Raw genomic sequence first — 24,900 nt, forward strand, 5'->3', positions numbered from 1 at the left:
GTGACTTATGACCATTTTTCACTATGGTTGTTAAGTGAATCACATGGTCGTTAAGCAAGTCCAACTTCCCCCATTGACATTGCTTGACAGAAGCCAGCTGGGCAGGTCGCAAATGGAAATCATGTGATCTCAAGATGCTGTAACTATGATAAATACACTCCAGTTGCCAAGCATGCCAGTTTTGCTCTTGTGATGGCGGGCAAGCTAAGATGGTTGTAAGTTTGAGGACCGGTCGTAAGTCACTTTTTTCAATGCTGTTGTAACTTTGAACATTTGCTAAATGAATGGTTGTAAGTCGAGGATTACTAGTGTACATTTCTAGAAGACAGAAGCCTATCAAATGCGTGTACTTATGATTGTATGCAACTAAGGCCCTGAATACTGTAGAAAGGGGGAATTTAGAAAGATACAATAAGTATGAAAGTTTCATTTCACACAAAAATGAAAAGTGCTGATATAATAATGAAAGAATATACATTTTTGTTGTAAGGGCTAGCCACCTTATTTAATCTTCTTTTCTTTTTCTATGTTGACCAGGCTGGGATGTGAATAGCATGGCGTACGCACAGCCAGGTGAGACTTCTGTTCTCCATTTAGATAGGAGAAAGGAACATACAGATTGTCCTCGACTTACGAGCACAGCTGAGTCCAAAATTTCCATTCTACACAAGTGAATTTTTCTCCCTTGTACAACGTTTCTTGCCACAGTTGTTAAGCGAATCTCTGCCATGGTTAAGTTAACAATAAGGTTGTTAAGTGAATCTGGCTTCCCAATTGACTTCGCTTGTCAGAAGGTCACAAAAGGTCATTCTAACTTTGAATGATCACTAAATGAACTTGTAAGTTGAGGACTACCAGTCCTAAAGCAGGTTTCAACATCTATCTTCACTTTTTTGTAGGAGAGCTTGAAATGTTTGACAATCCGGAGCAACTTCTAGGTAAGAAATGGAGACAGTTTACTCCATCCTGGCCCTGCTAAGATTTAGCAGAGGTGAAAAGAAGATTTTTTTAATCTGAACTTTAGATATTGCTTCCCTGGTTATTTCTAATGTTGAGGGTCTGCTTTTCAAATGGTTACTTTGCATGGTACAGATAGTCCTTGATTTACAACCACACTTGAGAGCATCCACTGCTAAGCTGTGTGATTGTTAACTGAGCCATGCCCAATTTTATATACTGAATTTCATTTTATTTATTAGATTCTTTAATCCCACCCGTAAGTTGCTCAAGGCTGTGAAAGTGCCCAATACATCTTCCTCCCCCTATTTTTTCCACAACAACAACCTTGTGAGGTAGGCTGAGAGGGAAGGACTGGCCCAAAGTCATCCAGTTGGGTTTTCATGCCTAAGGCAGAACTCACAGTCTCCTGGTGAATGGCCCAAAGTCACCCAATTGTCTTTTGTGCCTAAGGCAGGATTAAAACTCATCATCAGCCAGTTTCTAGCCTGGTGATTTAACCACTAGACTAAATTGTTTGCTTCTCAAACTATTACTTGGCATGTTTTGCACAGTCCTTGACATATGACTGCAATTCAAACTAGAACATCCTTTGCTAAGCGTTGGGGTTAAGTGGGTCATATCCAAATTTATTATCTGTGGTCGCTAAGCGAATCCTGCTCCCCTCATTGAGTTTGCTTATCTGAAGCCAACTGGGAAGTAGTAATAGCAATCACATGACCCCAGGGTGCTACAGGTTGCCAGTCCCCCAAATCTTGATCATGTAATCAAAAAGTTGAATCAACTTTTTCCCCCAGCGCTTCTTGCATTGACCAAGCGATCCGACTGAAGTCAAATCCATCTATGGGACCTTGCAAACAACCTTGTAGTGTAGGCCACCAGAGCCAAGCCAAGCAAAAAATTAAAATGCCTGTTTTGTTTTGAAATCCTTCTGTCTTTTTCTCTAAAACAGGAGTCTCCAAGCTTGGCGATTTTTTTTTATTGCAAATTTTATTATTTAAAACTTTGGACAAGGTGTTAACGGTCTGACATTCCTTCTTGTCTTACATCATTTTTGTGTTTTATATACATATATACACTTTATGCACATATCATTTATATACAGTTATACAATATTCAATCTTATCAACCACCTTATTCTAATAATATGTGAAATCAGCATCCTGTATATTTCTGTTGAGACCTTCCTTTCTGTCCCCACCATAGGTAAAACTTATTCCAAACTTTGTAGTAATCTGACTGATCTTTATTTTTAATTTCCAGAGTTAACTTGTCCATTTCTGCGCACACCCAAATTTTATTTATCACTTCACTCTCGTTTGGTATTTCACTGTTTTTCCATTTCTGGGCGAACGACATTCTCGCTGCTGTGCTGATGTGTATCATTATATGTAACTCTTCTTTGGTATGCTTCTCTGTTGTTGTGCCAAGCAGGAAAAATTCTGGTCTATCCTCTACTCTCCGTCCTGATATTTCTGGGAAGTAGTAATAGCAATCAGATGACCCCAGGGTGCTACAGGTTGCCAGTCCCCCAAATCTTGATCATGGAATCAAAAAGTTGAATCAGCTTTTTCCCCCAGCACTTCTTGCATTGACCAAGCGATCCGACTGAAGTCAAATCCATCTATGGGACCTTCCAAACAACCTTGCAGTGTAGACCACCAGAGCCAAGCCAAGCAAAAAAAAAATTAAAATGCCTGTTTTCTCTTGAAATCCTTCTGTCTTTTTTCTCTAAAACAGGAGTCTCCAACCTTGGCGATTTTGATGGGTGAACTTCAACTCCCAAAATTCCACAGCTAGCCATGCTGCCCGGGGAATCCTGGGAGTTGAAGTCCACCCATCTTAAAGTTGCCAAACTTGGAGATCCCTGCTCTAATGCCTCTTGCTCTACTCTACCAAGTTTTTAAAAAAATGGTGCATTTCATCCTTTTTCCCAACAGACGGATCGGTAGATTTTAAGCTGGTCAGCAGGAACTGCACCTCGGAAGGCTGGTCTGAACCATTCCCACATTATTATGATGCCTGTGGATTTGATGAGAATGACACCATGACAGAAAATGGACAGGTAATCTGAAGTTTTTAAGAAGAGACTGGACAGCCATTTGTCCGAAATGGTATAGGGTTTCCTGCCTGAGCAAGGAGTTGGACTAGATAACCTCCAAGGTCCCTTCCAACTTTATTATTGTTGTTGTTGTTGTTGTTGTTGATGATGATGATGATCATCGCACAGTCAGCCAGATGTTCAGACTGGATTTGGCATTTTTGTCTACCTATCGAGTCCTTACCAAGGACCTGGGATAGGCAGATGTGGATGTTTGATGGTATTCCAGATCTCGTCACAGGATGGAAGCAGTTCCTAGCAAGGCCGCCTTTTGCAATTGACTAATGGCAATTTGTCAATGCCGATGATGGTGTTCAAGTGGTGCTCCAGTTGTTTTGGGATTGCACCCAAGGAGCCTATTACTATTGGTACTACTACCCTTCCTTGCCTTTGCCACAGTCTTTCTGTTTCTATTTGTAGGTCTTTGTATTTTCTGATCTTCTCCAGTTCTTTCTCGTCTATTCTGCTGTCTCCAGGCACTGCCACGTCCAGTATCCAGACTTTTTTGTCTTTCTTATCGACAATTGTTAAGTCCAGGGTGTTCTGTGGCAGGTGCTTGTCTGTTTGAATTCTGAAGTCCCAGAGCAGTTTAACTTTTATCATTTTCTATGACTTTCTCTATTTTATGATCCCACCAGTTTTTGCTTACAGGCAAATTGTTGTTGTTGTTGTTGTTGTTATATTATTATTATTATTATTATTATTATTATTATTATTATTATTATTATTATTATTATTATTATTATTATTTAATTAATTATTATTATCTGGCAATGAGAATATGTCAGTTTGAAGGCATGGGTGCCACTTGTAAATCACAACAAAAAATTTGACCTCTCCTGTCCAAATAGGATCCAAGCCGGTAAACTAGATTAATACCTATATATGCCTAAATACAGCCACAACTGAACCCAGAATTTCTTTTATTAAGAAGTACAGCGGTTAAGTGAGTATTACCCCATTTTATGACCTTTCTCGCTATAGTTCTTATGTGAATCATCGCAAATGTTAACTTAGTCACATGTCGTTAAGCGATTCTGGCTTCCTGCTGGTCAGAAAGTGATTGCATTACTCCAGGACATTGCAACCGTAATAAAATAATAATAATAATAATAATAATAATAATAATAATAATAATAATAATAATAATAATAATAATAATAATAATAATAAAGTTGGAAGGGACCTTGGAGGTCATCTAGTCCAACCCCCTATGGGTCAGTTGCCAAGTGAATTTTGATCCCGTGACCCTGGGGGGGCTTCAGAGGTTGTAAGTGTGAAAAACGGTCGTAAGTCACTTTTCTCAGTGCCATGGTAACTTCGATACGGTCACTAAAAAAAAAAGGGTTGTGGATTATCCATATATATTCTACATAATAATTAATGTCATCCCATAATATTCTTAACATAATTTAGTTAATGTCTAATTGAATATTCAGGAGGTGTGCATTTTCTTAATTCAGATGAGTTTATGAGTTACAGGTAGTCCTCGATTTACGACCATAATTGAGCCAGTGGTGGGATTCAAACAGGTGAACAACCGGTTCTCTGTGTGGATGCCGCTTCCGGAAGTCCATTCTGGGCCTTGGCCACAAAAAATTAGCTACCGGTTCTGCCAAACTGGTGCAAACTGGCTGAATACCACCACTGAATTGAGCCCAAAATTTCTGCTGCTATGTGAGACAGCTGTTAAGTGACTTCTGCCTCCCCCCTCCCTTTTCAACTTTTCTTGCCATAGTTGTTAAGTAAATCACTGCAACTATTAAGTTAGTAACACGGTTGACTTTGCTTGTCAGAAGGTCACAAAAAAGGATCACACAAGCCCAGGATACCGTGACTGTCATAAATATGAGTCAGTTGCCGTGCAAATTTTGATCTCGTGACTGTGGGGACACTACGACAATCATATGAGTCTGAAAAATGGTTATAAGTCTCCTTTTTCAGTGCCCTTACATTTTCAAATGGTCATTAAATGAACTCTTGTTCATGTACAGTGTCCTGGGGTCACATGATCCCCTTTTGTAAACTTCTGACAAGCAAAGTCAATGGGGAAACCAGATTCACTTAACAACAGTGTGAGTAACTGAACAGTGGCAGTGATTCACTTCACAACTATGGCAAGAAAGGTCGTAAAATAGAGTAAAACTCACTTAACAAATGTTAAGGGTTAGCAATGTTGGCCTAAATTGCGGCCGTAAGTCGAGGACTAACTGTATCCTTTGACTGGAATCTTTCATCAGAATGCAGTGCTTTGTACAAACTGCTTCATTCAGGGTTGTAGATCCTCGAATAGTCCTCGACTTATGATCACAAATCCGGACTTACTGTCCTTAAGTTATTGCTGTCATTAAACAAGGCAGCCATGCCATCCAGGCTCACCATGTTGCAGACTGATGCAGAATGTGGGCTGGTCCTGGGCTGCTGTATGAATGGTCATAAGTCGAGGACTACCTGTGTACCCGTGAAAGGAGTGAATTTGGACTCTTAGACAAAGAAAGAGGAAAAAAAGTCATTGAGCTTTTAGTCTTTCCTCAAAGTAACTCCAACTTTCTTCTTTTATTCCACAGGCTTACTACTACCTGTCTGTTAAGGCCTTGTATACTGTCGGCTATAGTACATCCCTTGTTTCACTTACCACCGCCATGGTGATCTTGTGCCGTTTCAGGTGAGTTGTCACAAACATGAGACAAAGCTGATCTGATTGGATTAGGTTCTCTGGTCCGGCATGTTGTGGCAGCCAGTGTGGTCTAGTGGTTAAGGACCAGGCTAGAAACCAGGAGACGGTGAGTTCTAGTCCTGCCTTAGCAATGAAAGCCAGCTAGTGACTTTGGGCCAATCATCAGGAGATAGGGAATTCTAGTTCCATCTTAGGCATGAAAACTAGCTGAGGTATTTGGGGCCTATCATCAGGAGACAGTGAATTCTAGTGCTGCCTTAGCCATGAAAGCCAGCTGTGTGACTTTGGGCCAATCACCAGGAAACAGTGACTTCTAGTTTTGCCTTAGCCATGAAAGCCAGCTGTGTGACTTTGGGCCAATCACCAGGAAACAATGAGTTCTAGTTTTGCCTTAGCCATGAAAGCCAGCTGGGTGACTTTGGGCCAATCACCAGGAGACAGGGAGTTCTAGTTCCACTTTAGGCATGAAAGCTGACTGAGTGACTTAGGGCCAATCACCAGGAGTTAGTGAATTCTAGTCCTGTCTTAGGCATGAAAGCCAGTTGGGTGATATTGGGCCAATGACCCTGAGACAGTGAGTTCTAGTTCCACCTTAGGTATGAAGGCCAGCTGTCTACTTGAGGCATATCATCAGGAGTCAGTGAATTCTAGTCCCACCTTAACCATGAAAGCCAGCTGGTTGACTCTGGTCCTGTCCCTCTTTCTGAGCCCAACCCACTTCACAGTGTTGTGTTGTTGCCATGGGGAAAAAAGGAGGAGAAAAGTGTGTTTTATATGTTCACATGTTTAATATTTATGACTACGTGTCATAAATAAATGATCAAGAGCAATCTAGATTTGAAACAGTTATCTGACAGGAATTAGGCCAATTAAGTACAGATAGCCCTCACTAGTGACCTTTCGAAGTTACAACAGCACAACAATGACTTAGGACCATTTTTCACACTTACAACCGTTGCAGCATCCGTACAGACACGTGATGAAAATTTGGACATTTAGCAACTGGCTCATATTTATGACCATTGCTGTGACCCCCTTTTGCGACCTTCTGACGAGCAAAGTCACTGGGGAAACCAGATTCACTTAACAACCGTGTTACTAACTTAACAACTGCAGTCATTCACTTAACAACTCCGGGAAGAAAGGTCATCCATTGGGGGAATACTCACTTAACAACTATCTCGCTTAGCAACAGTAATTTTGGGCTCAATTGTGGTCTACCCATAGACATAGGAAGACAATACAGAGACTGCTTTGCAAACGTGACATGATCTTTCCTCCCCATTTCTTAAAATCCCTTTTCTTTTTCTTTTTCTTCCCTATTAGGAAACTGCATTGCACCCGGAATTTTATTCATATGAATCTTTTTGTTTCGTTCATTCTGCGTGCCATTTCAGTCTTCATTAAAGACGGGATCCTGTATGCTGAACAAGACAGCAACCACTGTCATGTCTCGACGGTAAATTATGCCGAGAGGCCAAGTCCACTAGACAATCTTATGTTCAATTTTTGTCAACTCTGTTGGAAAGATCTATTAAAGAGCCTTGGTGGAGCAGTGGGCTAGTGCCTCCTTAAGTAACACCAGCTGCCTGCAATTAGTGCAGGTTCGAGTCCCACCAGGCTCAAGGTTGACTCAGCCTTCCATCCTTCCAAGGTAGGTAAAATGAGGACCCAGATTGTTGGGGGCAATTAAGCTGACTTTGTAATAATGCCGCTTGGGGTGTGTGTGAAAGCCCTAATAAGCAGGCATATACATAGAATGAAGGCTATTGCTAAGCACATTGATTTGTGCTTCTTAGATTGTAAGCCGCCCTGAGTCTTTGGAGATTAAATGGGATTATATATATATATATATATATATGGTTGCGGCAGCCATGCTGACTATTTTGGACCCTTCTCTGTAGAAAACTGTGGCCCTTTAACAAAGCTATGTTTTGTGTCAAGGAATTGCATAGCACTGTCCAAATAAAGTCAGAAACGCTGGCACAAACTTGTAGTTTTATATAAATAAATATATTTAACATTTATAATTACAGCAGACAAGATAGTCAGGTACACATGAATATCCTGAGGTAAAATTAACAGCAGAAGAACACACATAAGAAAAAAGGTGGGAAAAATGGAAACTCCCCCTTTACACCCAGCAACCAATCATAGTGTAGATCACCTCATACAGGGGCCAACAAACAACCAACTACAAATGTGAGTTCTGGCCCATTCTACACTACTATTCCAGCTACTAAATTTAAGACAGACAGACAGACAGATAGATGAAAGAGAGATGTAAGGAGAGAGAGAGAGAGAGAGAGAGAGAGAGAGAGAGAGAGAGAGAGAGAGAGAAATAGAAAGATAATAGATAGATAATAGAGAGAGATAAAGAGATGTAAGTAGATATATAGAGAGACAGCTAATAGATATATAAATAAATAGATATAGATAGATAGATGATAGTTGAGAGAGAGAGATGTAAGTAGATAGAGCTACGGTAATAGATAGATAATAGATAGATAGAGATAGAGAGATAATAGAGAGAGATGTAAGTAGAGAGAGAGAAAGAGCTAACAGATAATAGAGAGAGAGATGTAAGTAGAGAGAGCAAGAGAGTTAATTGATAATAGGTAGATAGATGAATAGATAATAGAGAGAGATGTAAATGGATGGATGGATGGATGGATGGATAGATAGATAGATAGATAGATAGATAGATAGATAGATAGATAGATAGATATAGATAGATAGATAGATAGATAGATAGAGCCACTTCCCAATCTACCAACTGTTCGATTGCTTGAAAGTTTCATCATGAGTATTTTGCACAGCTTCTGACAAGGAATGGTAGGAAGGATAATCTAGCACAGGGGTCTCCAAATTTGGCAACTTTAAGACTTGTGGACTTGACTCCCAGAACTCCTCAAGCAGTCATGGAGATCCCTGGTCTAGCAGATGCAGGTGGCAATTTTTCATCTGAAGGAAAAGCTAAAATGGCCTAAACTGGTGGTTGTCCTCCACAGGTGGAATGCAAGGCGGTGATGGTCTTCTTCCACTACTGTGTGATGTCCAACTATTTCTGGCTTTTCATTGAGGGGCTGTACCTCTTTACGTTACTTGTGGAAACCTTCTTTCCAGAGAGGAGATATTTCTACTGGTACACCATCATTGGCTGGGGTAAGTGCTTTCTTCAGAAGAGGACATGTTAGCCCAGGGTTGAATTGTAGTGTCTTCGGTGCTCTCTAAGCTTGGTGGTTTCCTTGCAGATGTTTCACAACCCAATTAGGGAACATCATTAATGCTAGAAGAGAGTGGGGTTTGCAGGAAGGAGGAGGAGGAGGAGGAGGAGGAGGAGGAGGAGGAGGAGGAGGAGGAAAGAATGAGAGATAAGGAGAAGAACTGTGGAGTCCTTGGTGCTCTCTGAGCTTGGTGATTTCTTGCAGATGTTTTCTAACCCAACTAAGTTAGAACATGCTATGAGGAAGTGAGGTTTATGAAGAGGTAGAGGAGGAGGAGGAGGAGGAGGAGGAGGAGGAGGAGGAGGAGGAGGAGGACTGTGGAGTCCTTGGTATGTTCTGAGCAAATGTTTCATGACCCAATTAGGTTACATTATCAGTTCTAGAAGTGAGTAGGGATCGCAGACTCATTACAGGTAGTCCTCAATTTATCGCCACAATAATTTACAGTTGGGGCCCCAGGATTTCCGTAGCTAAGCAAGGCAGTTGTTAAAAGTCGAGGGCTGCCTGTGCTAGCCATCACATTATCTGTAGCTATTCTAGATCCTCAGGAAGGATCCCCTACTCCGAAGTAGCAGATCCAGTCAAACCTACCTGGATGACTGTGTGTAAATAATAACAACAACAGTGATGGTTATTAGGCCAGTGAATGCCAACCTAAATTCCATTTCTGAGAGGGGAAAATCCAGGTGTCCCAGGCACCATCACTTTTTTCTTCTCTTCTCCAGGAACTCCGACCATTTGTGTCACAGTCTGGGCTGTCCTTCGGCTTCACTTCGATAACATTGGGTAAGTGGCAGGGCACGCCTCTTCCTTGGCATCACAGTGGGTACAAACCTGGCAAAGTTTTGCACACTGTCCTTCAGGCTTTGGGGAGGTCACGAATGCACAACTGCCATCCGTTTTGGTTAATCAAATGATTGTGACTTTGTTTATCTCTCCATTGTGGTGTTAATATGGAGAAAGAGATAGAATACCGGTAGCCCTTGACCGATGACTTTAATTGGGTCTGGAATTATGGGTGTAAGTTGCAGCAGGCCTTGGTTAAAGAGGATCACCTTTTTTAAAATGGTCATTAAAGGAACCGTGTGGTCTTTAAGTGAACTCATTGTACCTAATGGGCAGGGTTGGTTTTTTTTTCCTGGAAATTGGAATTAAACACTGGTTTATCCAAAAAAAAAAGTGTCATAAATGGAGGTCACATGATTGCAAATAGCCATAAATTAGGGCTGGTTGCTAACTACTCAAAATGCAATCATGTGACCATGGGGCCTGGGCATTGTAACTTTGAAACAAGCTCGTAGATAGCTCTAGGGAGGACATAACTTGGAACAGTCACTAAGTGACCGGTCGTAAGTTGGGGACAACCTGTAATGAATAATCTGGATACCGGTGCTGAGTGACTATTTTCCATTTTCTACATGATTTAAGAAGCTAGGAAGCAGATGCGTAAAACACATGAGAAGGCAAGGAATCCCTAAAATTTGCACTTTGAACTAGCGGAGTTTTAATCAGTACAGATAATCCTCAACTTATGACCACAACTGAGCCAAAAATTTCGGTTGCTAAGTGAGACATTTGTTAAGTGAGTTTTGTCCCATTTTATGACTTTTCTTGCCACAGTTGTTAAGTGAATGATTGCAGTTGGAAAATTAGTACCACGGTTGTTAAGTGAACCCAGCTTTGCTTGCCAGAAGGTCACAAAAGGGGAATCATGTGACCCTAGGACGCTGCAACCGTCATAAGTATGAGTCAATTACCAAACATCTGAATTTTGATCAATTGACCATGGGGATGCCGCATCGGTCATAAGTATGAAAAATGGTCATAAATCACTTTTTAAAGTGACATTATAACTTTGAATGGTCACTAAATGAAATGTCGAGGACTACCTGTATTAAAAGAATTAGAATTTAGTTAATACTGTATCCAAAAATCAGGTGAGTCTTCAAAGAATGAAGGTGATGTTTCCTTTAAGATGTACAGGTAATCCTCAGCTTATAACAGGCCAGAATTTCCATTGCTAAGCAAGGCAGTTGTTAAGTGAGATTTTTTTTGCCATGGTTGCTAAATGAATCACATGGCCGTTAAGTGAATCCGGCTTCCATCATTGACTTTGCTTGTGGGAAGCTGGCTGGGGAGGATACAAATGCTCAAATGACTGCAGGATGCTGCAATCATAAATAATCATAAATCATAAAATTTTGATCGTTTGGGATGCTGCAACAGTCATAAGTGTGAGGACTACTCATAAGTCACTTTTTTCAGAGCCATTGTAACTTTGAACTTGTTACTAAATGAATGGCTGTAAATCAAGGACTCCCTGTATTTGTTTTGGGTGGGCAATTTTAATTTTATTCCTAAATCCTCTTGACTGCCTTTCTTCTTTTCCCAACAGATGTTGGGACATGAACAACAACACGGCTTTATGGTGGGTGATCAAAGGTCCAGTTGTGGCGTCCATAATGGTAAGTCCATTTAGGATGTGAGGATGCTCCAGCCATTGGCCACGGCTCAACATGAATCCACACTTAAGTAAGGTTAAAATCTATGGTGTGACTTTATACCACACTGATAAGACCACACTTGGAATGCTTTCATCCAGTTTTGGTCACCACAACGTAAAAAAGATGCTGAAAGAGTGCAGAGAAGAGCAACAAAGTTGATTAGAGGAATGGAGACTAAAACATACAATGAATGGTTGTGGGAACCAGGAATGTCAGGTTTAATGAAAAGAAGGAGAAGGGGTGACATGATAGCAGTCTTCCAATTTTTGAGGGGCTGCCACAGGGAAGAGGTTGGGTCAAGCTATTCTCCAAAGCCCCTGAAAGCAGGACAAGAAGCAACGGATGGAAACTTGTCAAGGAGAGAAGCAACCTGGAACTAAGGAGAAATTTCCCGACAGTTAGTACAATTAAACAATGGAACAGCTTGCCTCCAGATGTTGTGAGTGCTTCAACCCTATGATTCTTTGTTCCATATCTGCAACTTTGGAACCAAGCTTTGCAAAGCACTGGGGGAAACCACTGTAATCTTACACATGGTTGCTAACCTTCATGTAACTGACATCAAATCTATATCCAGTTACCAATATGAAAAAATGGGGGATCCTGTTTTGGTCATCACCACAATATAAAACAGATGTTGAGACTCTAGAAAGAGTGCAGAAAAGAGCAACAAAGATGATTAGGGGACTGGAGGCTAAAACATACGAAGATCGGTTGCAGGAATTGCATTATGTCTAGTCCAAAATTTGAGGGGCTGCCACCATGAAGAGGGGGTCAATCTGTTCTGCAAAGCACCTGAAGGCAGGAGAAGAAGCAATGGATGGTAGATTATCAAAGAAAGCCCTATTGCTAAGCGAGACAGTTGTTAAGTGGGTTTAGTCCCATTGTATGACCTTTCTTGCCACAGTTGTTAAGTGAATCTGGCTTCCCCAGTGGCTTCGCTTGTCAGAAAGTTGCCAAAGGGGATCACGTGACCCTGGGACAATGCAACCGTCATAAATATGAATCAGTTGCCAAGTGTCTGAATTTTGATCACACCACCATGGGCATTTTGCAACAGCCGTAACTGCGGAGATAAGGAGTAAGTCACTTTTTTTTCATAGCTTAGGAAATACAGGTAGTCCTCAACTTATGACCATGATTGAGTCCAAAATTTCTGTGGCTAAGCGAGACAGTTATTAAGTGAATTTTGCTCCATTTCGCAACTTTTCTTGCCACAGTTGATAAGTGAATTACTGTGATTATTAAATTAGCAACAAATTACTTAAGTGAATCTGGCTTCCCGATTGATTTGCCAACCAGAAGGTCACAAAACAGGATCATATGACCCCAGGACACTGCAACCACCCTTATATGAGTCAGTTGTCAACTGTCTGAATTTGGATGGGAAAGCTGCAATGGACATAAATGTGAAATCCTTTTTCGCAGTGCCTTTGTAATGTTGAACCATCACCAAATGGTTAATGTAAGTTGAGGGTGGCCTGGAATGATTGTTTTGCAATACTGAAACTGCTGCAGATAGTCTTATATGTTTTATTTCATTAGCTATTGAACAGTGGATTGCAAAGAAAAAATTGAGTTTTGCTGGACTGAAAATTCATTGCTTTTTTTAATTGGAAGACACGGATTTCTTTGTCATTGGCTGATCCGTTTCTTTTTTTTTCCCTCTTCCAAGATCAATTTTTTGCTTTTCGTTGGCATCATCATCATCTTGGTTCAGAAGCTCCAGTCGCCAGACATTGGGGGCAATGAATCCAGTATCTACTTGTAAGTATACAGTGAAATATTCAAACCACCACAGTTTTGACTCTGAGATACCCCCGGGGGGGGGGGGAAATTAAGAGAATATTTGTAGGTGAGGGTTGAACTGTGGGGTCCTTGGTGCTCTCTGAGCTTCATTGTTTTCTTTCAGACGTTTCATGACCGAACTAAGTAACTTCGTTAGGGCTAGAAGGGAGTGGGGATTGCAGAGAGGAGGAGGAGGAGGAGGAGGAGGAGGAGGAGGAGGAGGAGGAGGAGGAGGACTGTGAGGTCCTTGGTGTTCTCTGAACTTGACTTGCTTTCCTGCAGATGTTTCACGACCCAACTAGAAGGGAGAGGAGAGAGCAAATCTTATTTCTTTCTAGCCCTGATGATATTACCTAGTTAGGTCCTGAAACGTCTGCAAGAAAACAGTCATGCTCAGAGAGAGAGAAAAAGAAAGGAAGATTATGTTTATTTGAGAAGAGAAGTTCCCTTTAGTGCATAAATAAAATCAACAGCAATGGCAAGCATCAATCATGCCTTATATCGTTGATTTACTTTGCATGTTCTTCGCCAATGGAAAGGAAGTTCCTTTCTTTTCAACTTCCACCAAATGACAGAATTTCTGGGTGAAAAGCAGTTTTTGTTGAAAGAGCAGCATTTGGAAAAAGGAAAATTAAGATTCTCTCCCCAAATGAACATAATCTTCCTTCCTTTCTTCTTTGGTTGACAGTGGCCTTAAGGAACACAGGTAGTCCTTGACTTTTAACCATTCATTTAGTGACCGTTCGAGATTACAGATGCAGCGATTCATTTAACAACTCTGGCAAGAAAAGTCGAAAAATGGAGCAAGAAACTCAAGAACCGTTTCTCTTAGCAACAGAAATTTTGGGCTTAATTGTGGTTGTAAGTCGAGGACTACCTGTACTTTGATATCTTTGGGGTTTGCTAGTTGGGAAGGCCGTATATGTATGAAGAAGAACTTGATGACCAAGAGATTGTACAATGTTCATGATCCATGTAAAAGAGCCCAACGTATCTAAGGAGGAGATATTTTTTTAAAAAGGTCCTGATAAAGCCACCATGTTGACTTTTTTTGACTGCTCCTCTATCTTCAGATGCTTCTAAAAAGGAACTCTCCAGTAGTTTATCAAGTATCAGAATCAACCCCTGCTTCTTCTTCTTCTTCTTCTTCTTCCATGCTGGTGGCCACAGCTGTAGATAGAACATCCCCATCAATGATTTTTTGCAGCTCTGTTTCAGAATAACTATGAGAATTGGTTCCTTATTTGATTGATTTATGTTCCATCAGGTCAATATTGACTTTTAGCAACCCTATACGTAGATGTTCTCCAGGAGCATCTCTTCAAAAACCTGGTTCTTCAGATCTTGAAAGGGTGCAAAGATCACCAACCTGTTCATCCAGTTTGTTGTTGGTCACCCTCTTCTTCTCTTTCCTTTCCCTCTTCCAAACATTATGGACTTCATGGACTGTCACCAACCTGGTCCTTCAAGTCTTCTAATGGTATCCACATCTCCTTGCTGCTAGTCATCCTCTTCTTCTCTTCTTCTGTTCTCCAAAACAACTGAGGACATGACAAGTAGTAATGGGTGGAAGTTTAAAGGATACAGGGATCACTACTGTGTCCATCCACCTCGCTAGCCAGTCGTCCTTTTCTTCTCTTTCCTTCCCTCGTTCCAAACATCATAGACTTCTCAAGCAAGATGAGTCTTTGCATTGATTCATTGGTTGGTTGAACTGAAGCATAAAGTTGATGTCAACTCTTAGCAGTCAGATGGATTTTCTGCATGACTACCTTTCTCCAACCTGGTCCTTCAAATCTCCCAATGGTGCCCCCATCCACTTTGCTGCTAATCCTCCTCTTCTTCTCTTTCCTTCCATCCTTCCAAACATCATGGACTTCATGCACCACCACCAACCTGGTCTTTGAAGTCTTCTAATGACACCCACATCTCCTTGCTACTGACCTTCCTTCTCTTCTTCTCTTCTCCAAAGCACCTGAAGGCAGGACAAGAAGTAACGGGTGCAGAGACAACTAATGTCCATCCACCTTGTTTCTGGTCATCTTCTTCTTCTCTTTCCTTCCACTCTTCCAAACATCATGGACTCCTCGAGTGAGATGAATTTTCACATTGGTTGGTTGAACCAAAGCATCAAGTTGATGTCAACTCTTAATAATCTCACAGTAGATTTTCTCCATGACCATCTGTCTCCACCCTTGTTCTTCAAGTCTTCTAATGGTGCCTCCTTCCATGTTGCTGCTGGTCATCCTCCCCTCCTCTTCTCCAAAGCACCTGCGGACAGAACAAGAAGTAATGGGTGGAAGTGTATCAAGGAGAGATGTCTAGGGAGAAGAGAACTGAAGAAGCTTCTTGGAGGAGAAGCGAAACATCTTCAAGGAAAAACAAAGAGAGTCCAGTTGCCTCTTGAAAAAGCACCTTTGGGTTCATCAACGAGAGAAGCAACCTACAACTTTACTACCAGTGAGAACAATTAACCAGTGGGGTGGCTTGCTTCCAGAAGTTATGGGTGCTCCATCACTGGAGGCTTTTAAGAAAAGATTGGGCAACCATTTGTCTGGAATAGTAAGTACAGGGTCTCCTGGTTGAGCTGGGGGTTAGACTAGAAGACCTCCAAGGTCCCTAACAACTCTGTTCTTCTGATATTCTATCCCCTTACCTCATTCCCAGCATCAGAGCCTTCTCCAGAGAAATAGATTTTCATATAATGTGTCTAAAATATGATAATTTGAGGCTGGCCATTTGTGCTGCATGTCATTTAGTTCCACCTCTCCCCCAAAAATGATGGGATTTGGGAGAAACATAAACCATTTAGAATTTCATTTTAAGATGAGTGATTTTTCCCCCCCAGTAAAGTCAGATGCCTCCTTCAGAGATTCTAGGAACAAAATCCATACCAATCAACTGAACGCTTTATCCTTCATTATTTAATCATTTCCTCAACGGTTATTTCTACCGCAATTAATTGATTCTGGGGAATTAATTAAAAGGAAGTCAAAGAACCAGTGTAGAAATGAACCTTCAACTCATTGAACCATTCAGAGTAACAGAAGGTAAAATCAGCCGGGTGCTAAAACATCAACTCAGATCAACAGGCCACTTAAAAAAAGGGTGTTTTGAAATTTTATGAATGCTGAATTAATGGCTACCGTGGCATAAAAATATAAGAATTTGTCATTTCAGATACTTTAGTACAGCTAGTCCTTTACTAAATAATTGAGCCCCAAATTTCTATTGCTAAGTGAATTTTGTTAAGTAAATTTTGCCCCACTTTACGTCCTCTCTTGCCACAGTTGTTAAGCAAAACACTGCAGTTGATAAATTAGTAACACGGTTGTTAAGTGAATCCGGCTTCTCCCATTGACTTTGCTTGCCAGAAGGTCACAAAAGGAGATCACGTGACCCTGGGAGACCGTCATAAATATGAGTCAGTTGCCAAGCACCTGAAGTTTGTTCCCGTTGGCCATGCGGATGCTGCAATGGTCATAAGTGTGAAAAATGGCCATTTTTTTCAGTGCCGTTGTAACTTCAAATGGTCACTAAATGAAGTGTTGTAAGTTGAAGACTTCCTGTACTTGTTGACGAGTCTTTTCTTCCTGTTGGGCGGATGTAGTTTACTCAATTCCTAATGTTTTATAAGCGTGGTTTTCTATCCTTGTGATTTTGATGGACGATTTCCATTAGGGCGAACTGCAAGCGCTGAGTGCTTATTTCCTCTAAATGTCAGGGTTAATGGTTCATCGTCAGCAAAGCAGGAGAATAGGTAGAATATTAACATCTGGAGCAGTGCAGAAGCTTGTTGCTAGAGAAATCTGGTCGATAGAGGATGTTTTAGAGCAGACGTGTCAAACACAAGGCCCGGGGGGGCAGATCCGGCCCGCGAAGTGGTTTCATGCGGCCCGCAAAGCCATCCTGGAAACAGTGAGGGAACGGCCCCCACTGCCTTGGCCCTGGCCCAGAGACCCTCCTCCTGCCAGAGACCCCCAGATCTCTCCCACTCCTGCCCAGGCCCCCATAGGCACCCTTGATGAGAACGATGTAGAGCTGGCCATGCCCACCCAGTAGGTCATACGCACTCAGGCCACACCCACCCAGTAGGCCACGCCCACCCTGGCCACGCCCACCCAGCCCCCTGAGGGCAACCGCAATGCTGATGCGGCCCTCCATGAAATTGAGTTTGACACCCCTGTTTTAGAGAATTACAGACTGACAGAGTTGGAAGGGACCTTGGAGGTCTTCTAGTCCAACCCTCGGCTCATGCAGGAGACCCTATACCATTTTGGACAAATGTTTGTCCAATCTCGTCTTGAAGAGCTGCAGTGATGGAGCACCCAAAAGAGAATGACAGAAAAACGAAAACAGAATGACCACAGAATAACAAGAGTTGGAAGGGACCTTGGAGGTCTTCTAGTCCAACCCCCTGTTCATGCGCCATTGTGCAATCTCTTCTTAAAAACCTCTGGTGTTAGAGCACCCCCAACTGGTGGTGGCAAGCCATAATTAATTGTTCTGTCAAGAAATTTCTCCTTAGTTCTATGTTGCTTCTCTCCACGACGAATTTCCATCCTGTGCTTCTTTGTCCCACTGTCTGGTGCTTTGGAGAACAGGTTGTCCCCTTTCTTCTTTGGGGCAGCCCCTCAAATATTGGAAGACTGCTATCATGTCACCCCTCATCCTTCTCTTCATTCAATTAGACATACTCAATTCCAGCAACCGTTCTCCGTTTGTTTTAGCCTCCAGTCCCCTGATCATCTTAGTTGCTCTTCTCTGCACTCTTTCCAGAGTCTCAACACCTTTTTTACAGTGTGGTGATCAAAACTGGATGCAGTTTTCCAAGCGTGGGCTTACCAAGGCAGTATAAAGTGGCAATGTCAGTTATCTTGATGCTATCCTTCTGTTGATGCAACTTAGGACTGCGTTGGCCCTTTTGGCAGCTGCCACACACGGCTGGCTCATACCTAAATGTTAAGGTGGCACGCAGAGCCCTCTCTATGGGCACCCCTGCCGTCACCCCAGCCTTCAGCTAGGTTTTATGAAACCTTTTCACTTTAGGCCTCCACCTCCGTGTGCAAAAAAAAAAAAAAAGTTCAATCAATCAATCAATTTCAACTTCTCGCAGGGAAAAAAAAAGATCTTACAAAGTTGGAATTGATTGATTGGACTTTTTAGTCCCGCCCAGTCTGCCGTTACCACCGCAGCCATACCCCACCCCCAATGGGCCACGGTCTCCCAATGAGCCACGTCCACACGGCACCCGATAATATATAAGGGGGTTTTGGGTTGCAGTTTGGACACTCAGTCTGTAAAAGGTTCGCCATAACTGGTATAGGGTTTCCTGCCTGAGCAGAGGGTTGGACTAGATGACCTCTAAGGTTCCTTCCAATTTTATTACTATTATCTAGTTGTTCTTATAGTCTAGTCTGCCTTGTAAGGCTGACATCATTGAGGCTGCTCGAACCTAAATCTCATGTATTCAGAGTTTTCACGAACATTTAGCAATATTCCTATATTGGCGTTCACGACCTCCATTGAATGTTTGACAGCAATGTAGGTAGTCCTTAACTTACAACCACAACTGAGCCAAAAATTTCTGTTGCTAAGTGAAACATTAATTAAATGAAGGTTGCCCCATTTTTTTTTTACTTTTCTTGCCAGAGTTTGTAAAATGAATCACTGCACGGGTTGTTAAGTGAATCTGGCTCCCCCCATTGACTTTGCTTGTCAGAAGTCACAAAAGGGGATCACGTGACCCTGGGACGCTGTGACCGTCATAAATAGGAGTCAGTTGCCAAGCATCCGAATTTCGATCATGTGACCACGGGGATGCTGCAGTGGGTTGTAAGTGTGAAAAACGGTCCTAAGTCACTTTTTTCACTGCTTTGTTACTTTGAACAGTCACAAAATGAATTGTTGTAAGTCGAGGACTACCTGTACAGTTGTGGCTTTTTCTACACTGAAACGTCAGCAAAATTCTTTCCCATCTTTTTTTTCCCCCTATTTAAGCACTTTCTCCCCCCCCCCCCCATCATTGTGGTTTAAGATCCGGATACTCTTATCACCCGCAATCATTGTTTGTTCCATCTGCTTGATGTTGCCTGCTTGTGTGTTATAGCATCGCACAATATGACGTCTTGTTTTCTCATGGCTTCTGCATCATTTTTGCATCTGCCGATCAGTTTTATTGATTAATTAATTGATCGTTTTTTTGAGGATGGGGCGGTTCGGTTCTCCTTATTTAAAACCGACGGACTTCTTGTCCTTGATCTAAAGAGAAAAAAGCAAAAAAAATTCTTTGTTTTGTGTTTTCTTTGGCTGACCTCGTCCCACACTCAGCAGCTGCGTTCAGAAATGCTACTGTAAGTCCGACAGGACTAACCAGCATTCTTGTAGGATGGCTGAACTATCCATCATCACCCTGTAAGTGTGCGCAATCCCGTGAGCAATGTCTGTGTTTTGACGCATGCCGCTTAAAACGTGGAGTGCGGTTTGTGAGCTCCGGCTGACGTAACCTCAGGGCACTGCATGCTGTCTTGCTTTGTTTTGTTGTGTGCTTTTTGTCGCTGACAGCCTTGCTGTCCAGGAGCTGAACGTCCTGCATCGAAAAATGTGTCAATGTGTCAATCCATCGAATTAAAATAAGTCCTCGACTTACAACCATTCATTTTAGTAACCTTTCCAAGTTGCAACAGTGCCGAAAAAAAGTGATTTAGGACCATTTTTCACACTTGCGACCATTGTAGCATCCCTGCGGTCATGTGATCAAAATTTGGACGCTTGGCAACTGTTCCATACTGTCCCAGGGTCACGTGATCCCCTTTTGCGACCTTCTGAGAAGCAAAGTCAATGGGGGAAGCCAGATTCACTTAACAACCGTGTCACTCATTCAATAACTGCAGTGATTCCCTTAACAACCGTGGCAAGAAAGGTCGTAAAATGGAGCAAAATTCACTTAACAGCTTGGCAGTGGAAATTCCGGGAACAATTGTGGTCGTAAGTCAAGGACTATAGAGGTAACAACTCTGCAGCGTCCTGAAGTCACTGTATAGTAGCAACAGGGTCTTTTTGGTGTGATGTTTTGCAGTAGTGACAGATCTACAAGTTTCCACACAGCCGTGTTAGTTTTTCCTCATAAAATAAGTGAAGTTTCATTTCCAGGTAATCTTCAATTTACGACTGGTCACACTTACGATAGACCTCCCAGGATTCCTACCATTTTGGGCACGAAGCCTGCATTTACAACCATTTGCAGTATCCCACGGGACACCTGACCACAATTAACAATTTTTTATTTGGTTTGCCAGGAACTAGTTTTCAGCAAAAAAAACACCCACTTTGGGCAATGCATTTGCTTAATGACCACCATGTTCATTTAACGATCCCTGCTTTTGCTTGCAACAGCTGCAAAAAGATCGTAAAATTGGCTGTGGTCATGTCGTGAGTTGCTTAGCAACTGGCAGGACTTGCAACTCTAATTCTGGGCTCAAGTATGATGATAGGATGGGGACTATAGGTGGTCCTCAACTTACAACAATCCACTTAGTGACTCTTCAAAGTTACGACGTCACTGAAAAAAGTGATTATGACTGTTTTTCACACTTACGACTGTTGCAGGATCCCCACAGTCATGAAAGCAAAATTCGGATGCTTGGCTACTGGTCCATACTTATGACGGTTGCAGCATCCCGGGATCACGTGATCCCCTTTTGCAAAGTCAGGGTTAGGGGGAAGGGGGGGGAGGCAGATTCACTTAACATCCATATTACTTAGCAACTGCAGTGATTCACTTATCAAGGAGGAGGAGGAGGAGGAGAAGAAGAAAGAAGAAGAAGAAGAAGAAGAAGAAGAAGAAGAAGAAGAAGAAGAAGAAGAAGAAGAAGAAGAAGAAGAAGAAGAAGAAGAAGAGGAGGAGGAGGAGGAGGAGGAGGAGGAGGAGGAGGAGGAGGAGGAGGAGGAGGAGGAGAAGAAGGAGGAGGAGGAGGAGGAAGAGGAGGAGAAGGAGAAGGAGAAGGAGAAGGAGAAGGAGAAGGAGAAGGAGAAGGAGAAGACTCTCCTTGGTGCTTTCTGAGCTTGGTTGTTTTCTTGCAAACATTTCATGACCCAACTAGGGAACATCATCAGTGCTAGAAGGGAGTGGAGTTCTGGCTTCTCCAGTAGCACTGATGATGTTCCCTAGTTGGGCCATGAAATGTCTGCAAGAAAACCACCAAGCTCAGAGACCACCAAAGACCCCGCAGTCATTTTCCTCCTCCTCCTCCTCCTCCTCCTCTCCTCCTCCTCCTCCTCCTCCTCCTCCTCGCCACAAACCCCACTCCCTCCCTTTTAGCCCTGATGAGGTTACCTAGTTGAATCATGAAACATCTGCAAGAAACCCCCCCCAGCTCAGAGACCACCAAGGATCCCACAGTTAAACCCTGAGTTATAAATAATTGGTCAACCCTTCCTTCCTCAGTTCACTCCAGTTTGAGGGCGGGGATTCAACCAGGCTGAGGAGCTCCATCAGGGATATCCCCTTTCTTCTCCTCCTCCTCCTCCTTAGGTCCTTCTGCAAACCCCCGGCTCAACAACCCCGCATCTTTTTCTTCTTACATGTTGAAAGTATGTGTATGAGCATCATTTCTTGCAAACATTTCATGACCCAACTAGGTAACATCATCAGTGCTAGAAGGGAGTGAGGTTTGCAGAGAGGAGGAGGGGGAGGAGGAAGACTGGGGGTCCTTAGTGTTCTTTGAGTTTGGTTGTTTTCCTGCAGGCATCTCATGACCCAATTAGGCAACATCATCTGTGTTGGAAAGGAGCAGGCTTCTAGCACTGATGATGTTGCCTCGTTAGGTCATGAAACGTCTGCAAGAAATCCACCAAGGACCCCCCCCCCCAACATTGTTATGGGGTCCCCTGAGATGAAACAGAAAATTCAAGTTGATTTTTTCCAGCCCTTGGATCACAGGAGATCAGAAAAAAATCCTGGATTCTATCAGGACACGTAACTTTTGCTGTTTGGTTTATCTCCACAGGCGGTTGGCCCGATCCACCTTGTTACTCATCCCGCTCTTTGGGATTCACTACACGGTGTTTGCCTTTTATCCAGAGAATGTCAGCAAAAGGGAACGCTTAGTTTTTGAACTGGGGTTGGGCTCTTTCCAGGTGAGTTATGTAATTCTAAATTGATTCTCTCCCACTCCCCCTCTTCCCCCCTCCCCATTCAAGCACCCCACGGAAAAAAAGCTGAAGGGGAGATGATTATATAAGCCAATATTTTTCAACCTCAGCAACTTGAAGTTGTGTGCACTTCAACTCCCAGAGTTCCCTGGCTAGCATGCTGGCTGGGGAATTTTGGGAGTTGAAGTCCACCCATCTCAAAGCATGCAGGCTGGGGGATTCTGGGAGTTGAAGTCCACCCATCTCAAAGCATGCCTGGCTGGGGGATTCTGGGAGTTGTCCACCCATCTCAAAGCATGCTGGCTAGGGGATTCTGGGAGTTGAAGTCCACCCATTTCAAAGCATTCCTGGCTGGGGGATTCTAGGAGTTGAAGTCCACTTATCTAAAAACATGCAGGCTGGGGGATTCTGGGAGTTGAAGTCCACCTATCTTAAAGCATCCTGGCAGCAGACTTCTGGGAATTGAAGTTCATCCATCTTTAATTATGTTGGCTGGGAAATTCTGGGAGTTGAGATCATCTCCTCTTAAAGCATGCTGGCTGGGGAAATCTGGGAGTTGAAGTCCACCCATCCCCTGGCTGGGGAATTCTGGGAATTGAAGTTCATCCAACTTAAATTGTGATGGCTGGGGAATTCTGGGAATTAAAGTCGTCCCCTCTTAGTCTAAGCTACCTGACTTTAATTTTCAATAACTCAGTAGATTCCCTCATTCTGACTGGTAGTTTTCCATGCCATTTATCTACCCATAACCTAGAAAGCATCTCACAATTTCCTGGTTGCTCACCAACATGTTCCTTCGACTTTTTAGTAAGCCCTTGGTCCTTTTGCATGTCTACATTATAAATCTATGTCTCCCCACCCTCCCTGACCCCTTCCTCCCCCACTGGCTTTGGAAATTGAACAGCCATTTGTCTGAAATGGAATAGGGCAGGGGTCTTCAAACTTGGCCCTCTTATGACTTGTGGGCTTCAACTCCCAGAATTCCTCAGCCAGACTGGGGAATTCTGGGAGTTGAAGTCCACAAGTCATAAAAGGGCCAAGTTTGAAAACCCCTGCTTGTGGACCTCAACTCCCAGAATTCCTCAGTCAGGCACGCTGGCTGAGGAATTCTGGGAGTTGAAGTCCACAAGTCATAAAAGGGCCACGTTTGAAGACCCCTGCTTGTGGACCTCAACTCCCAGAATCCCTCAGTCAGGCATGCTGGTATAGGGTTTCCTGCTTGAATAGGGGGTTGGACTAGAAGACCTCCAAGGTCCCTTCCATTTCTGTTATTCTCTTAAAGAAAAGTTCCCAGTCTCTCCAGGAAGTGAAGACAAATCAGGATTGCTTGAAAATGCAACCAAGAGTATTCTTGCCACGTCCGTATTAAGTGTAGGGTTCACATTAACGAATAAGGCTGTCAGTTTTCACTATCCCCGAAAATTTTTTCTTTTGTTTTTATTTCAGGGATTTGTGGTCGCTGTGCTCTATTGCTTTTTGAACGGGGAGGTGAGTTTTTGTTTTTGTTTTTAAGAAAATGTTGATGGTGTTTTGAAACGCTAGCTTTGTAATTCCAGGTAGTCCTCGATTTACAATAATGTGTTTCGCGACTGTTCAAAATGACAACGGTGCTGAAAAAATAGGCTTATGACTGGTACTCGCACTTACGACCATTGCAGCACAATCAAGTTTATCAAAATTTGGACACTTGGCATAATTCCAGGGTCATCTGACCACCATTTGCTACCCTCCAAGGAGCACTGTCAATGGGGGAAGCTGGATTCACTTAGTGACTCTGATTAACTTAACAACTGCAGTGATTTGTTTAAAAAAATGTGTCAGAAAGGTTGTAAATTCAGGTATGATTCATTTAACAACAACTTTGCTTATCAACAGAAGCTTTTATCCCATTTGTGGTCATAAGTCAAGGACATCCCCAGAATCATGTGATCCAAATTTGGATGCTTGGCAACTGGCATGTATTTATGACGGTTGCAGGATCCTGGGGTCATGTGATCACTATTGGCCACCTTCCCAGTTGGCTTCCGACCATGGGAGAAGCCGGATTCAGTTAATGATCTCATGATTGACTTAACAACTCCAATAACTCAGGGGTATTCAAACTTGACCTTTTTATGACTTGTGGACTTCAACTCCCAGAATTCCTCAGCCAGCGTTCCTGGCTGAGGAATTCTGGGAGTTGAAGTCCACAAGTCATAAAAGGACCAGATTTGAGACCCCTGGCATAACTGAATAACTGTAACAAAAAAAAGGCATAAAATTGATTGTGACTGTCTTAACAGCCGCTTGCCTAGAAATTCTGCTCCTGAAGTAATTGTAAGTTGAGGACTACCTCTTTGTTCCAGTGTAAAAAAGATGGGGAATGGTGGGGAAAAGCCTTATCCATTACTATGACACACACACACACACACACACACACACACACACACACACACACAGCTGTGTCTGGAATGAGAGGCATGCTGGCTGGGGGAATCTGGGAATTGTAGTCCA

The 24,900-nt window shown here is 42.7% G+C and overlaps 1 protein-coding gene across 1 annotated transcript; it reads left to right on the forward strand.

Moving 5' to 3' along the window:
- Nucleotides 1–537: 537 nt before the first annotated feature.
- ADCYAP1R1 (ADCYAP receptor type I) lies at nucleotides 538–23,895 on the forward strand (the record flags this gene model as incomplete). Its single annotated transcript, XM_083380139.1, has 12 exons — nucleotides 538–573; nucleotides 900–938; nucleotides 2,898–3,022; nucleotides 5,626–5,723; nucleotides 7,062–7,194; nucleotides 8,747–8,900; nucleotides 9,688–9,748; nucleotides 11,358–11,427; nucleotides 13,142–13,233; nucleotides 19,585–19,668; nucleotides 22,263–22,392; nucleotides 23,854–23,895. Coding segments are annotated over 12 exons (1,064 nt in total), but the record flags the coding sequence as incomplete, so codon positions are not given.
- Nucleotides 23,896–24,900: the final 1,005 nt, after the last annotated feature.

This window comes from Vipera ursinii, assembly GCF_947247035.1.
Source record: "Vipera ursinii genome assembly, contig: scaffold_354, whole genome shotgun sequence".
In the NCBI taxonomy this organism is placed as follows: Eukaryota; Metazoa; Chordata; class Lepidosauria; order Squamata; family Viperidae; genus Vipera; species Vipera ursinii.